General features: G+C 52.6%; 1 protein-coding gene across 2 annotated transcripts in view; it reads left to right on the forward strand.

Annotated features, from left to right (window-relative positions):
- Window positions 1-7,545, forward strand: part of ilf2 (interleukin enhancer binding factor 2) — a 39,886-nt gene extending 32,341 nt beyond the window's left edge. The window contains exons 11-14 of one of the 2 annotated variants that reach the window (XR_013549662.1): window positions 1,056-1,170; window positions 3,715-3,805; window positions 5,024-5,248; window positions 7,368-7,545. Coding sequence is in view for 1 of the 2 variants with exons in the window: in XM_078432017.1 (XP_078288143.1) it covers window positions 1,056-1,170; window positions 3,715-3,805; window positions 5,024-5,172 (355 nt within the window). In the remaining variant the exon portion in view is untranslated. The remainder of the gene's footprint in view (window positions 1-1,055; window positions 1,171-3,714; window positions 3,806-5,023; window positions 5,249-7,367) is intronic. The other variant, XM_078432017.1, reaches the window with a different exon arrangement.
- The last annotated feature ends 7,363 nt before the right edge of the window (window positions 7,546-14,908 follow it).

Below are 14,908 nucleotides of genomic sequence, written 5' to 3' on the forward strand. Positions count from 1 at the left end.
TCCACTGCCTTCTGAGGCAGAGAATTCCACATCTTCACCACTCTCTGACTGAAAAAGTTCTTCCTCATCTCCGTTCTAAATGGCCTACCCCTTATTCTTAAACTGTGGTCCCTTGTTCTGGACTCCCCCAACATTGGGAACATGTTTCCTGCCTCTAATGTGTCCAACCCCTAATTATCTTATATGTTTCAATAAGATCCCCCCTCATCCTTCTAAATTCCAGTGTATACAAGCCCAATCACTCCAGCCTTTCAACATACAACAGGCAGCATCTCTGGGGAGAAGGAACGAGTGACGTTTCAGGCCGAGACCCATCTTCCCACTCTGGATAGAGTGGGTGTGGAGAGGATGTTTCCACCTGTGGGAGAGTCTAGGACCGGAGGGCACAGCCTCAGAATTAAAGGACGTTCCTTTAGGAAGGGGATGGGGAGGAATTTCTTTAGTCAGCGGGCGGCCAATAGACAATAGGTGCAGGATTAGGCCATTCGGCCCTTCAAGCCAGCACCGCCATTCAATGTGATCATGGCTGATCATTCTCAATCAGTACCCCGTTCCTGCCTTCTCCCCATACCCCCTGACTCCGCTATCCTTAAGAGCTCTATCTAGCTCTCTCTTGAATGCATTCAGAGAATTGGCCTCCACTGCCTTCTGAGGCAGAGAATTCCACAGATTCACAACTCTCTGATTGAAAAAGTTTTTCCTCATCTCAGTTCTAAATGGCCTAGCCCTTATTCTTAAACTGTGTGGCCCCTGGTTCTGGACTCCCCCATCATTGGGAACATGTTTCCTGCCTCTAACGTGTCCAACCCTTTAATAATCTTATACGTTTCGATAAGATCTCCTCTCATCCTTCTAAATTCCAGTGTATACAAGCCTAGTCGCTCCCAGTCTTTCAACATATGGGAATCTGTGGGATTCTTTGCTGTGGAGGCCACGAGTCAGTGGATATTTTTACGGCAGAGATAGATTCTTGATCGCTTCGCTTCTTCTTCGGTTTAAACCGGCATCTGCAGTTCCTTCAATCGCGTGACTCCTGGATCACTTGTTCCCCACAGGCGATGCTTGCAGCTCCTTGCAGCGGGCTTGTTCCTGCCTGGATCAGTCGGAATTACAGACCCCTGTGAAAGTGGGAACTTCCGAGTACACACCGTGATGACGCTGGAACAACAGGTAGGAAGGAGCCTTCCCTTGACACGTGCAGAGCAGCACAGCGGTAGAGTTACTGCCTCAGTTTGAGTAAAGCTAGCAGAGAATCAATAGACAATAGGTGCAGGAGGAGGCCATTCGGCCCTTCGAGCCAGCACCGCCATTCACTGTGATCATGGCTGATCATTCTCAATCAGTACCCCGTTCCTGCCTTCTCCCCATACCCCCTGACTCCGCTATCCTTAAGAGCTCTATCCAGCTCTCTCTTGAATGCATTCAGAGAATTGGCCTCCACTGCCTTCTGAGGCAGAGAATTCCACAGATTCACAACTCTGACTGGAAAAGTTTTTTCTCATCTCAGTTCTAAATGGCCGACCCCTTATTCTTAAACTGTGGCCCCTGGTTCTGGACTCCCCCAACATTGGGAACATGTTTCCTGCCTCTAACGTGTCCAACCCCTTAATAATCAGTCCTGTTCCTAAATGTGGGACCCAGCATGAAAACACCATCCCTCCCAACATGCAATCTGATTGATTAGTTTGGGGGCCTCAAGTGCAGCCCTGGGGAACTTTATTGTGCACCTAACTTAGTTTAGTTTAGAGATACAGCGCGGAAACAGGCCCACCGGCTCCGCGCCGACCAGCGATCCCAGCACACCAACACTATCCTGTACCCACTAGGGACAATTTTTTACATTTACCAAGTCATTTAACTTGCAAATCTGCACGTCTTTGGAGCGTGGGAGGAAACCGAAGATCTCGGAGAAAACCCACGCAGGTCACGGGGAGAACGTACAAACTCTGTACAGCCGTGGTTGGGATGGAACCCGGGTCTTCGGCGCTGCATTCGCTGTAAGGCTGCAACTCTACTGCTGTGCCACCGTGCCGCCAACACGGTTGCAGCCTCACAGCGCCAGGAACCCTGCTTCCATCCTGACCTCGGGTGCTGTCTGTGTGGAGTTTGTACCTTCTCCCCGTGACCTGCGTGGTTTTCCCCCGGGTGCTCCAGACGTACAGGTTTGTAGGTTAATTGGCTTCGGCAGAATTGTCCCATGGTGTGTGGGATAGAACTAGTGTGAACGGGTGATCGCTGGTTGGCACGGACACTGTGGGCCAAATGGCCTGTTTCTATGTGCTGGAAGGATCTGCAGCTGCCAGGTTAAACCAAAGACAGACACAAAAGGCACCGAGTGAGGTACAGTGAAAAGCTGTAGTTTGGTACACTGAAAGGAAGCATGCAGGTTCAGCAGGCAGTGAAGAAAGCCAATGGAATGTTGGCCTTCATAACAAGAGGGGTTGAGTATAGGAGCAAAGAGGTCCTTCTGCAGTTGTACAGGGCCCTAGTGAGACCGCACCTGGAGTACTGTGTGCAGTTTTGGTCTCCGAATTTGAGGAAGGATATCCTTGCTATTGAGGGCGTGCAACGTAGGTTTACTAGGTTAATTCCCGGAATGGCGGGACTGTCATATGTTGAAAGACTGGAGCGACTAGGCTTGTATACACTGGAATTTAGAAGGATGAGAGGAGATCTTATCGAAACGTATAAGATTATTAAGGGGTTGGACACGTGAGAGGCAGGAAACATGTTCCCAATGTTGGGGGAGTCCAGAACAAGGATAAGGGGTAGGCCATTTAGAACGGAGATGAGGAAAAAACTTTTTCAGTCAGAGAGTTGTGAATCTGTGGAATTCTCTGCCTCAAAAGGCAGTGGAGGCCAATTCTCTGAATGCATTCAAGAGAGAGCTAGATAGAGCTCTTAAGGATAGCGGAGTCAGGGGGTACGGGGAGAAGGCAGGAACGGGGTACTGATTGAGAATGATCAGCCATGATCGCATTGAATGGCGGTGCTGGCTCAAAGGGCCGTATGGCCTCCTCCTGCCCCTATTGTCTATAGTACCAGATGCTGTGAGGCAGCAGAATTGCCATTGTGCCGTCGGTCTGTGTGTTGGTGCGTTTCCAGAATTACAGTGGGGAATCCATTTTGAATACGTATGTTTTCAAGTCATGGCGATAAGTTGCAAGATAGACACAAAATACCGGGGTAACTCAGCGGGTCGGGCAGCATCTCTCGAGAGAAGGAATGGGTGACGTTTCTGGTCGAGACCCTTCTTCAGACTGAGGGTTCGGGTGGGGGGGGGCGTTATAGACGGTGGTGTCTATAGAGGGGGCGGGACAAAGATAACATGTAGTCGGAGACAGGAAGACTGGTGGAGAACTGGGGAGGGGATAGAGAGGGAAAGCAGGGGCTATCTGAAGTTGGAGAAGTCAATGTTCATACCGCTGGGCTGTAAGCTGTCAAAGTGAAATAAGAGGTGCTGTTCCTCCAATTTGCGCTGGGCCTCACTCTGACAGTGGAGGAGGCCCAGGTCAGACTGGGAGTGGGAGGGGGAGTTGAAGTGCTGAGCCACCGGGAGATCAGGTAGGTTAAGATGGACTGATAACGAAACGATCGCCGAGCCTGCGCTTGGTCTCGCCGATGTAGAGAAGTTCACCTGGGACATAAGATGCAAGTTCGGCCGACTGTCTGCATCACTCCTTGTAACACCCGAGTGTTTTTGTTTTGTGCCAGGACATGGTGTGTTTCACCGCTCAGACCCTGGTCCGCATTCTCTCCCACGGGGGCTACCGCAAAATCTTAGGACTTGAAGGAGATGCCAGCAGTAAGTCTGATGCATGGTCCTGCCTCTCTCCCCCCCCCCCCCCCTCCACTCTCCCCCCCCCCTCTCCACTGCTCAACCCCCCCCCCTCCACTCTCCACCCCCCCTCTCCTCCACTCCCTCCCTCTCCCCCCCTCCACTCTCCACTCCCCCCTCTCTCCTCCACTCCCCCCTCTCTCTTGCACTCCCTCTCTTCCTCTCCCCCCTCTCTGTTGAACTCCCTCCCTCTCCCCCCTCTCTGTTGAACTCCCTTCCTCTCCCCCCTCTCTGTTGAACTCCCTCCCCTCTCCCCCCTCTCTGTTGAACTCCCTTCCTCTCCCCCCCTCTCTGTTGAACTCCCTCCCTCTCCCCCCTCTCTGTTGAACTCCTTCCTCTCCCCCCTCTTCCACCCCTTTTCCTCCCCCCCTCTGTTGAACTCCCTTCCTCTCCCCCTCTCTCTTCCTCTCCCTCCTCTCTCTTCCTCTCCCCCTCTCTCTTCCTCTCCCCCCTCTCTGTTGAACTCCCTTCCTCTCCCCTCTCCTCCACTCCCCCTTCTCCTCTAATACCCCCTCTCCTCCTCTCCCACTCTCTTCCTCCACTCCCCCCTCTCTTCCTCCACTCCCCCCTCTCTTCCTCCACTCCCCCCTCTCTTCCTCCACTCCCCCCTCTCTTCCTCTCCCCCCTCTCTTCCTCTCCCCCCTCTCTTCCTCTCTTCCTCCACTCCCCCCTCTCTTCCTCCCCCTCTCTTCCTCCCCCCTCTTCCTCTCCCCTCTCTTCCTCTCCCCCCTCTTACTCTCCCCCCTCTTCCTCTCTTCCTCTCCCCCCTCTCTTCCTCTTCCCCCTCTCTTCCTCTCCCCCCTCTCTTCCTCTCCCCCTCTCTTCCTCTCCCCCTCTCTTCCTCTCCCCCCTCTCTTCCTCCACTCTCCCCCCTCTCTTCCTCTCCCCCCTCTCTTCCTCCACTCTCTTCCTCTCCCCCCTCTCTTCCTCTCCCCCCTCTCTTCCTCTCCCCCCTCTCTTCCTCTCCCCCCTCTCTTCCTCTCCCCCCTCTCTTCCACTTCCCCCTCTCTTCCACTTCCCCCTCTCTTCCTCTCCCCCTCTCTTCCTCTCCCCCTCTCTTCTTCTCCCCCCTCTCTTCCTCTCCCCCCTCTCTGCCTCTCCCCCCTCTCTTCCTCTCCCCCCTCTCTTCCTCTCTTCCTCTCCCCCCTCTTCCTCTGTGACCCTGTGGTCCTCCCGTTTGCCCAGGCCTGGCCGTCGAGATGTCCACCTGGGATGGGGTGATCGTGACGCCGTCAGAGAAGGCGTACGAGAAGCCGCCCGAGAAGAAGGAGGGAGAGGAAGAGGCGACCGAGGGAGCTGAGGAGGAAGAGGAGAACATGGAGACCACTGAATGAAGGGACGCCGGACATCATTGAGCAGTACGTTCAACCATCACACACTCACAGCTGCACGTGTGGGAAAGAACAGCAGGTAGACACAAAATGCTGGAGAAACTCAGCTGGTCAGGCAGCATCTCGGGAGAGAAGGAATGGGTGACGTTTCGGGTCGAGACCCTTCTTAGGAGCAGGAGGGGGCCATTCGGCCCTTCGAGCCAGCACCGCCGTTCATTGTGATCATGGCTGATCATCCACAATCAGTAACCCGTGCCTGCCTTCTCCCCATATCCCTTGATTCCACTAGCCCCTAGAGCTCCATCTAACTCTCTTTTAAATTCATCCAGCGAATTGGCCTCCACTGCCCTCTGTGGCAGAGAATTCCACACATTCACAACTCTCTGGGTGGAAACGTTTTTTTTTCTCACCTCAGTTTTAAATGGCCTCCCCTTTATTCTTAGACTGTGTGTGTGGCCCCTGGTTCTTTCCAGAGATGCTGCCTGACCCCCTGAGTTACTCCAGCACTCTGTGAAATGTCACCTATCCATGTTCTCCACAGATGCTGCCTGACCCGCTGAGTTACTCCAGCACTCTGTGAAACGTTACCTATCCATGTTCCCCGCAGATGCTGCCTGACCCGCTGAGTTACTCCAGCACTCTGTGAAACGTCACCTATCCATGTTCTCCACAGATGCTGCCTGACCCGCTGAGTTACTCCGGCATTTTGAGACTACCTTCTCGGCTTTACCCAGTTTTTAGTTTAGTTTCCCCTCGTTGCATGCACCGAGGTACAGCTATACGGGTTCACCGGTGATTTTCCGGCCTCCGAGAGGAGTTCCCAACGGTACCGGAATGTTCCGCCAGGCGGCCGAGATATCGGCCCGCAAAGTCGGCTATGGGGACTGATCTGCAGCGGGGGGGGGTAAATTTGATCCGCCGTTCGGCCGCGGAAGTCCCGATGAGGTCGAGATCGGTCGCCTCACCCGACCTGGGTGCCACGTTTTCGGTGGAGGGGGGGGGGCTTCCGGTGGAGGGATTTCAAGTGCGCTCTGGTAAGTTTGTCCGGATTAAAAGAGGTGCCAGTTGCCGTAAAGTGGGGGTGGCAGACCTGTACGTGATTACAATGGTAGACGCAAAATGCCGGAGTAACTCAGCTGGGTCAGGCAGCATCTCGGGAAAGAAGGAATGGGCGACGTTTCGGGTCGAGACCCTTTTTCAGACTGATTTGTCAGTCACCCGTTCCTTCTCTCCCGAGATGCTGCCTGACCCGCTGAGTTACTCCAGCATTTCTGTGCCCACCTTCGATTTAAACCAGCATCTGCAGTTTTGTTTTCCTACACTGTACATGATTACAATCAAACCATCCGCAGCCTACAGGTACAGGATGAAGGGAACAACGAACGCCAAGTGCCAGGTGAAGTCTGACAAAAGTTGGACAGATACCACACTAGATTTACGAAGAGTAAGAACAAAATGCTGCTGTTGAAAGAAAGATTTAAAAGTGTTTAGGAAGGAACTGCAGATGCTGGTTTACACTGAAGATAGATTGGGCAACCCTCCCCCAACTGGAGTAACTCAGCTTCCTTCCCCCCGGCATGCCCCGCGTCTGACCTTCCTCCCATGGTGCAGCGCTGTGGCAGAGGGTCAAACAAGATGGCCGCCGGCAGGACGAACATGTGGCCGCTCTCCTTCTACCGGCCACAAGGGGCAGGGGTGAGTGGCCCCCTCCCTTTCCTCTCGCCCCTGCCCCGGGGGGAGACACCCCATCCGCCAACAGGTCCACGGGTTGTCAGTTGGGGGAGGGTTGCCGGGCCCACAGGGTCCGTAGGTGAGCCTTGCACCCGACAGGTCCACGAGGTCGTCTCGTAATAAAGATTTGAAAGTGTGTGCAGGAAGGAACTGCATGTGCTGGTTCACACCGAAGACAGACTCAAAACGCCGGAGTAACTCAGCGGGATGGGCTGCATCTCCCGAGAGAAGGAATGGGTGACGTTTCGGGTCGAGACCCTTCGAAGACTTGCAAGGTCAACCATTCCTTCCATCCAGAGATGCCGCCTGTCCATTTTTAAGCATGGGGCGATCGTAATGATTGGTTGCCCGTCCGTGTTTGGGACCAGCGCGCGCAAAGATCCTCAACCTAAAGTATTTTTCTCTTTCCCCCCCCCCCCCCCCCCGCCTCTTCTCCCCCATGTTCTTGGCTTTCCTTTCTCTTTCAGATCATTCCCCAGGAACTGCGAAAACAGTCAAGACAACCCCCCACACAAACACACGCACACACCGTTCTTGATGCCGAAACAGGCTTCCTCCTCCTCACCCTTTTGTTACTTTGCACCCGATTCACTGTGTTATTTTTGTAGTTCGTTCTATTTGCAATAAAGCCTTTCTTTAATTTCATTTTTCTCGTCTGTCAGTAAAATGGTTGAAGTACTCTATAACGGAGCGGCAGTTGTCTTGTGCAAGAATCAGCCAAAACATTATGACCACCTGCCTAATATGCTGTTGGTCCTCCGTGTGCAGCCCCATACGCAGCAGGGTGCGATGCACTGTGTATTGTGACACATTCCTCCCGTGACCACCATTAACATTTTCCGTGACTTGTGTCACAGTCGACCTTCTGTCGGTTCGGACCAGACGGGATAGCCTTCGTTGCCCTCGTGCATCGATGAGCCTTGGGCGCCCAACACCCTGCCTGTCTCCGGTTTGTGGTTTATCCCTCCTCGGACCACTGTCGGTCGGTACTCACCACTGCTGACCGGGAGCACCCACAAGCCTTGCTGTTTCAGAGATGCTCTGACCCAGTCGTCTGGCCAGAACAATTTGGCCCTTGTCAAAGTCGCTCAGGTCTTTACCCCTGCCCATTTCTCCTGCATCCAACACGTCAACTTCAAGAACTGACTGTTCACTTGCTGCCTAATATATCCCACCCCTTGACAGGTGCCATTGTAACAAGATCATCAATGTTATTCACATCGCCTGTCAATCAATCAATAGTCAATAGTGGTTTATTTGTTACATACACATAAATGTGTAGTAAAATGAAACATTACCCACAGTTGAACAATAAGACCAATAAGATTAATCAATAAAAATGCAATAACACATACAATCACAACTAACACCAAACAAAAAGAAACATCCATCACAGTGAGTCTCCTCCAGTCCCTCCTCACTGTGATGGAAGGCCAAAATGTATTTTTCTCTTCCCTGCCGTCTTCTCCCGCGGTCAGGCTGTTGGAGTTGCCACGTCGGGGCAGTTGGGGCTCCCGATATTGAAGCCCCCGCTGGGCGGTGAAAGGTCAACGGCCTATTTCAGGCCGCGCCGGATGGTGAAAGGTCCGCGGCGGGCCGACCCAAGCCCCGCGATTCGGGGCGGGCGAACACGCTGCCTCTGCCGCTGCCGGAGCTCCCGATGTCGGCCCCCACCCAGGGGTCTGCGGGCTTCCGACGTCCACGCGGCCCACGCCGGAGCCTCCGGAGACGAGTCGCAGCCGTTCCCGCAGCATCCGCAGGCAGCCAGCGCCGCAGGTGGTGAGTCCGGACCGCGAACCAGAGCCGCAGGTGGTCCCAGGTGCATGGCCGGTGGTAGGCCGCAACGGGAACGGAGACACGACACAGAACAAAGGTCACGTCTCCGTTCGGGAGAGAATGTTACAGTTCCCGTTCCCTCCCACCCCCCAAAACATAACATACAACACTACATCATATTAAACTACAATTCAGACAAAAACAACAAAAAACACAAAAGACAGACGGACTGCAGGCAAGCCGCAGCTGCAACGGTCATAATGTCTTGGCTGATCGGTGTAGAAAGACACAAGATGCTGGAGTAACTCAGTGGGTCAGGAAGCATCTCTGGATAGAAGGAACGGGCGACGTTTCTGGTCGAGACCCTTCTTCAGACTGAGAATCAGGGGAGAGAGGGAGACGCAGAGATATGGGAGGGTAAGGTGATGAAAACGAGACATCAAAAGAGGGATATCAAGGCAGGAGAAGGTGACAACATAGTAAACAGGGATCAAATGTAATCGGGGACAGTCAGACTGGTGGGAGAAGGGGGAGAGGGCATGGAGTGAGAGAGGGGGAAAGCAAGGGTCACTTGAAGTTGGAGAAGTCAACGTTCATACCACTGGGTGTAAGCTGCCCAAGCGAAATATGAGGTGCTGTTCCTCCAATTTGCGCTGGGCCTCACTCTGTCAATGGAGGAGGCCCAGGACAGAAAGGTCAGTGTGGGAGTGGGAGGGGGAGTTGAAGTGCTGAGCCACCGGGAGATCAGGTAGGTTTAGGCGGACTGAGCGGAGGTCAGATATAAGGTACGGGTAAAGCATAGAATTTTAGTTCTAGAGACACAGCGTGGAAACAGGCCCTTTCGGCCCACCGGGTCCGCGCCGACCAGCGATCCCCGCACACTAACTCTGTCCCACACCGGGGACAATTTACATTTATACCAAGCCAATTAACCTACAAACCTGCACGTCTTTGGAGTGTGGGAGGAAACCGGAGCACCCGGAGAAAACCCACGTAGGTCACGGGGAGAACTTGCAAACTCCGTACGGACAGCGCCCGTGGTCGGGATGGAACCCGGATTTCTGGGGCTGCATTCGCTGTAAGGCAGCAACTCTACCGCTGTGCCAGCGTGGCGCCCAGGACAGATCTTCAGAGATATGAACGCCCAGGAATTTGTAGTTTTTTGTCTCCACCACCATCCCATCGACGAAGACAGGTTTGTGGATCTTCAGCCCCTTGAGTCATGATTACTGTAGGAGGGAATTTTATACTGGGCGGTCACGGTGGCGCTTTCACCTGCAACCGCAGGAGATGCAACACCTGTCCCTTTACCTCCCCCCTCAACTCCATCCAAGGACCCAAACAGTCTTTCCAGGTGAGACAGAGGCTCACCTGCACCTCCTCCAACCTCATCTATTGCATCCGCTGCTCCAGATGTCAACTTATTTACATCAGCGAGACCAAACGTAGGCTCGGCGATCGTTTCGCTCAACACCTTTGCTCAGACCCCCTTAACCAAACTGATCTCCCGGTGGCTGAGCACTTCAACTCCCCCTCCCACTCCCAGTCTGACCTTTCTGTCATGGGCCTCCTCCAGTGCCATAGTGAGGCCCAGCGCAAATTGGAGGAACAGCACCTCATATTTCGCCTGGGCAGTTTGCAGCCCAGCGGTATGAACGTCGACTTCTCCAACTTTAGATAGTTCCTCTGTCCCTCTCTTCCCCTCCCCCTTCCCAATTCTCCCTCTACCTGTCTCCACCTATATCCTTCCTTTGTCCCGCCCCCCGTGACATCAGTCTGAAGAAGGGTCTCGACCCGAAACGTCACCCATTCCTTCTCTCCTGAGATGCTGCCTGACTTGCTGAGTTGCTCCAGCATTTTGCGAAATAACAATCCCTTATTTGGGAGTGAGATCGTTGGCACTGCTAAGTCCGCTATAACCAAAGTCCATTATAAAGAGGTCTGTCACAATGGTTTACCGTACAGTATTTGAAGAATATTGGTGACCGTAGAAACATAGTATCCCACCAGGTGGCAGTGTCTCTCAACCTACCACGTTGCAGGTTTCATTCAATGGCCCCCGTACGTGCACAAGGCTGTTTCCCTTGTGCTAACTTTTCTTTTTAACCCACGGGGGGAACGTACAAACTCCATATGGACAGCGCCCGTAGTCGGGATCGAACCCGGCCGGGTCTCCGGCGCTGCATTCGCTGTAAGGCAGCAACTCTACCGCTGAGCCACTGTGCCGCCCCCATTGGACACCATTCTGAGCTCTGTATCCCTGAGTTAGACCACACTGGGACAATTGGACACCATTCTGATCTCCATATCCCTGAGTTAGACCACACTGGGACAATTGGACACCATTCTGATCTCCATATCCCTGAGTTAGACCACACTGGAACCATTAGACACCATTCTGAGCTCCATATCCTGGATATAGACCAAATGGAGTCCATTGGACACCATATCCCTGAGTTAGACCACACTGGGACAATTGGACACCATTCTGATCTCCATATCCCTGAGTTAGACCACATTGGGTCCATTTGACACTATTCTGAACTCCATATCCCTGAGCTAGACCACATTGGGTCCATTGACACCTCTTTTGATCTCTATATCCCTGAGTTAGACCACACTGCAACCATTGGGCACCATTCTGAGCTCCATATCCCTGAGTTAGACCACACTGCGACCATTAGACACCATTCTGATCTCCAGATCCCTGAGCTAGACCACACTGGGTCAATTGGTCAATGTTCTGATCTCCATATCCCTGAGTTCGACCACACTGCGACCATTGGACACCATTCTGATCTCCATATCCGAGTTAGACCACACTGGAACCATTAGACACCATTCTGATCTCCATATGCCTGAGTTAGACCACACTGGGACAATTGGACACCATTCTGAGCTCCATATCCCTGAGTTAGACCACATTGGGTCCATAGGACCTCTTTTGATCTCCATATCCCTGAGTTAGACCACATTGGGTCCATTGGAGACCATTCTGATCTCCATATCCCTGAGTTAGACCACACTGGGTCCATTGGAGACCATTCTGATCTCCATATCCCTGAGTTAGACCACACTGGATCCATTAGACACCATTCTGATCTCCAGATCCCTGAGCTAGACCACACTGGGTCAATTGGTCAATGTTCTGATCTCCATATCCCTGAGTTCGACCACACTGCGACCATTGGACACCATTCTGATCTCCATATCCGAGTTAGACCACACTGCGACCATTGGACACCATTCTGATCTCCATATCCGAGTTAGACCACACTGGAACCATTAGACACCATTCTGATCTCCATATGCCTGAGTTAGACCACACTGGGACAATTGGACACCATTCTGATCTCCATATCCCTGAGTTAGATCATACTGAGACTCTTGGACCATCATTCCGATCTCCAAATCTGAGAGTTAGGCCACAGTGGGACCATGGGACAATCCATGATCTCCAACTCAGGGGGAAAAGCCAACTTTTTAATGGATGTACAGTGAGTGTTTCTGGCTTTGGTGCCACCACAGTGGAATGGCTCGATGTCACTGTGTGCTGAACACAGTGGAAGGTGGTCCTTTTAAAAAATTAATCAAAATTATTTATTCAAATATTAAAATAATATTTACAATACAATAAAACCAAAACAGGACCCACCACCATAATGCAAGACTATTAGACAATAGGTGCAGGAGGAGGCCATTCAGCCCTTCGAGCCTGTACGCACCGCCATTCAATGTGATCATGGCTGATCATTCTCAATCAGTACCCCCGTTCCTGCCTTCTCCCCATACCCCCTGACTCCGCTATCCTTAAGAGCTCTATCCAGCTCGCTCTTGAATGCATTCAGAGAATTGGCCTCCACTGCCTTCTGAGGCAGAGAATTCCACAGATTTACAACTCTCTGAATGAAAATGTTTTTCCTCATCTCAGTTCTAAATGGCCGACCCCTTATTCTTAAACTGTGTGGCCCCTGGTTCTGGACTCCCCCAACATTGGGAACATGTTTCCTGCCTCTAACGTGTCCAACCCCTTAATAATCTTATACGTTTTGATAAGATCTCCTCTCATCCTTCTGAATTCCAGTGTATACAAGCCCAGTCGCTCCAGTCTTTCAACATACGACAGTCCCGCCATTCCAGGAATTAACCTAGTAAACCTACGCTGCACGCCCTCAATAGCAAGAATATCCTTCCTCAAATTTGGAGACCAAAACTGCACACAGTACTCCAGGTGCGGTCTCACTAGGGCCCTGTACAACTGCAGAAGGACCTCTTTGCTCCTATACTCAACTCCTCTTGTTATGAAGGCCAACATTCCAGTGGCTTTCTTCACTGCCTGCAGTACCTGCCAGTCCCGTCATTCCGGGAATTAACCTAGTAAACACTGAAACTATTACACAACGATCTTGCACTCCTTGTCCAGGATGCTTTCAACCCCCCCCCAGCGGTCCCCGAAACCCCCAGGATGCCCGTGGACAGCGCGCGGTCCCTCTCTAACCCCACCCGGGCGCGGACGGGCGTAACTCCTGAAGAAGGGGGCAGGCAGCCGGCTCGGGCAGAGCCCTCTTCCACCCGGCGCCGTGACTCCCGGATGGCCAGCTTGGCCGGGCCCAGGAGCAAACCAAACCAGGACATCCTCGCCCCTACCCTCTCCCCCGACACACAGGGTGTCCGGAGATGAGGGCGGTGGGTGTGAAGGGCGGCCAGAAGGCCAAGGAGCAGCCCCTTTAGATATTGGAACAGGGGCTGCAACCTCACGAGCTCCCTGTACATGTGGAACACAGACTCTTCCAGCACCCTCCCATTGCATCAGTCTGAAGAAGGGTCTCGACCCGAAACGTCACCCATTCCTTCTCTCCACAGATCCTGCCTGACCCGCTGAGTTACTCCAGCACTCTGTGAAACGTCACCGATCCATGTTCTCCACAGACGCTGCCTGACCCGCTGAGTTACTCCAGCATTTTGCGTCTACCTTCGATTCCTGGTCTCTCTGTCCCCTCACCCTCGTTGCTCTCAGCGTACAGTGTTTTATGTTAGCCTTTGGCGGAAATAAAGATCTCTACTCTATTCCAGTTTAAACTGAGCTGTATTTGCCCAATCTTCCCTCCTGTATAATGTGCTTTGACCCTGACTGTGCCCAGCATAAATCAACCCCACACTCAATCATCCACATCGCCGTTACCAAAACAACGCGTACCATTCCAAATGTGTTCAGCACAGTTAACTGTTCCACTAAAAAAAGATAGCATTAAAAGCCTCATAGCAGGGAGGTTCTGCTGCAGTTGTGCAGGGCCTTGGTGAGACCACACCTGGAGTATTGCGTACAGTTTTGGTCTCCTAATCTGAGGAAAGACATTCTTGCCATAGAGGGAGTACAGAGAAGGTTCACCAGATTGATCCCTGGGATGGCAGGACTTTCATACGAAGAAAGACTGGATAGACTCGGCTTGTACTCGCTGGAATTTAGAAGATTGAGGGGGGATCTTATTGAAACGTACAAAATTCTTAAGGGGTTGGACAGGCTAGACGCAGGAAGATTGTTCCCGATGTTGGGGAAGTCCAGAACAAGGGGTCACAGTTTAAGGATAAGGGGGAAGTCTTTTAGGACCGAGATGAGAATGTTTTTCTTCACACAGAGAGTGGTGAATCTGTGGAATTCTCTGCCGCAGAAGGAAGTTGAGGCCAGTTCATTGGCTATATTTAAGAGGGAGTTAGATGTGGCCCTTGTGGCTAAAGGGATCAGGGGGTATGGAGAGAAGGCAGGTACGGGATACTGAGCTGATGATCAGCCATGATCATATTGAATGGCGGTGCGTACAGGCTCGAAGGGCCGAATGGCCTACTGCTGCACCTATTTTCTATGTTTCTATGTTTCTATATTTCCCATGGGCACCTTACAACCCAGCGGAATGAATCGGCGAGACCGAGCGCAGGCTCAGCGATCGCTTCGCTCAACCACTACCTCCGCTCAGTGTCCGCCTAGACCTACCTGATCTCCCGGTGGCTCAGCACTTCAACTCCCCCTCCCACTCCCACACTGACCTTTCTGTCCTGGGCCTCCTCCATTGTCAGAGTGAGGCCCAGCGCAAATTGGAGGAACAGCACCTCGTATTTCGCTTGGCAGCTTACACCCCAGCGGTACGAACTTTGACCAAGTAACCTTTGCTCTCTCCATCCCCTTCCCAGTTCTCCGACCAGTCGGCCTGTCTCCGACTACATTTTATCTGTTTGC

The sequence above is a fragment of the Rhinoraja longicauda genome, chromosome 44, assembly GCF_053455715.1.
Source record: "Rhinoraja longicauda isolate Sanriku21f chromosome 44, sRhiLon1.1, whole genome shotgun sequence".
In the NCBI taxonomy this organism is placed as follows: Eukaryota; Metazoa; Chordata; class Chondrichthyes; order Rajiformes; family Arhynchobatidae; genus Rhinoraja; species Rhinoraja longicauda.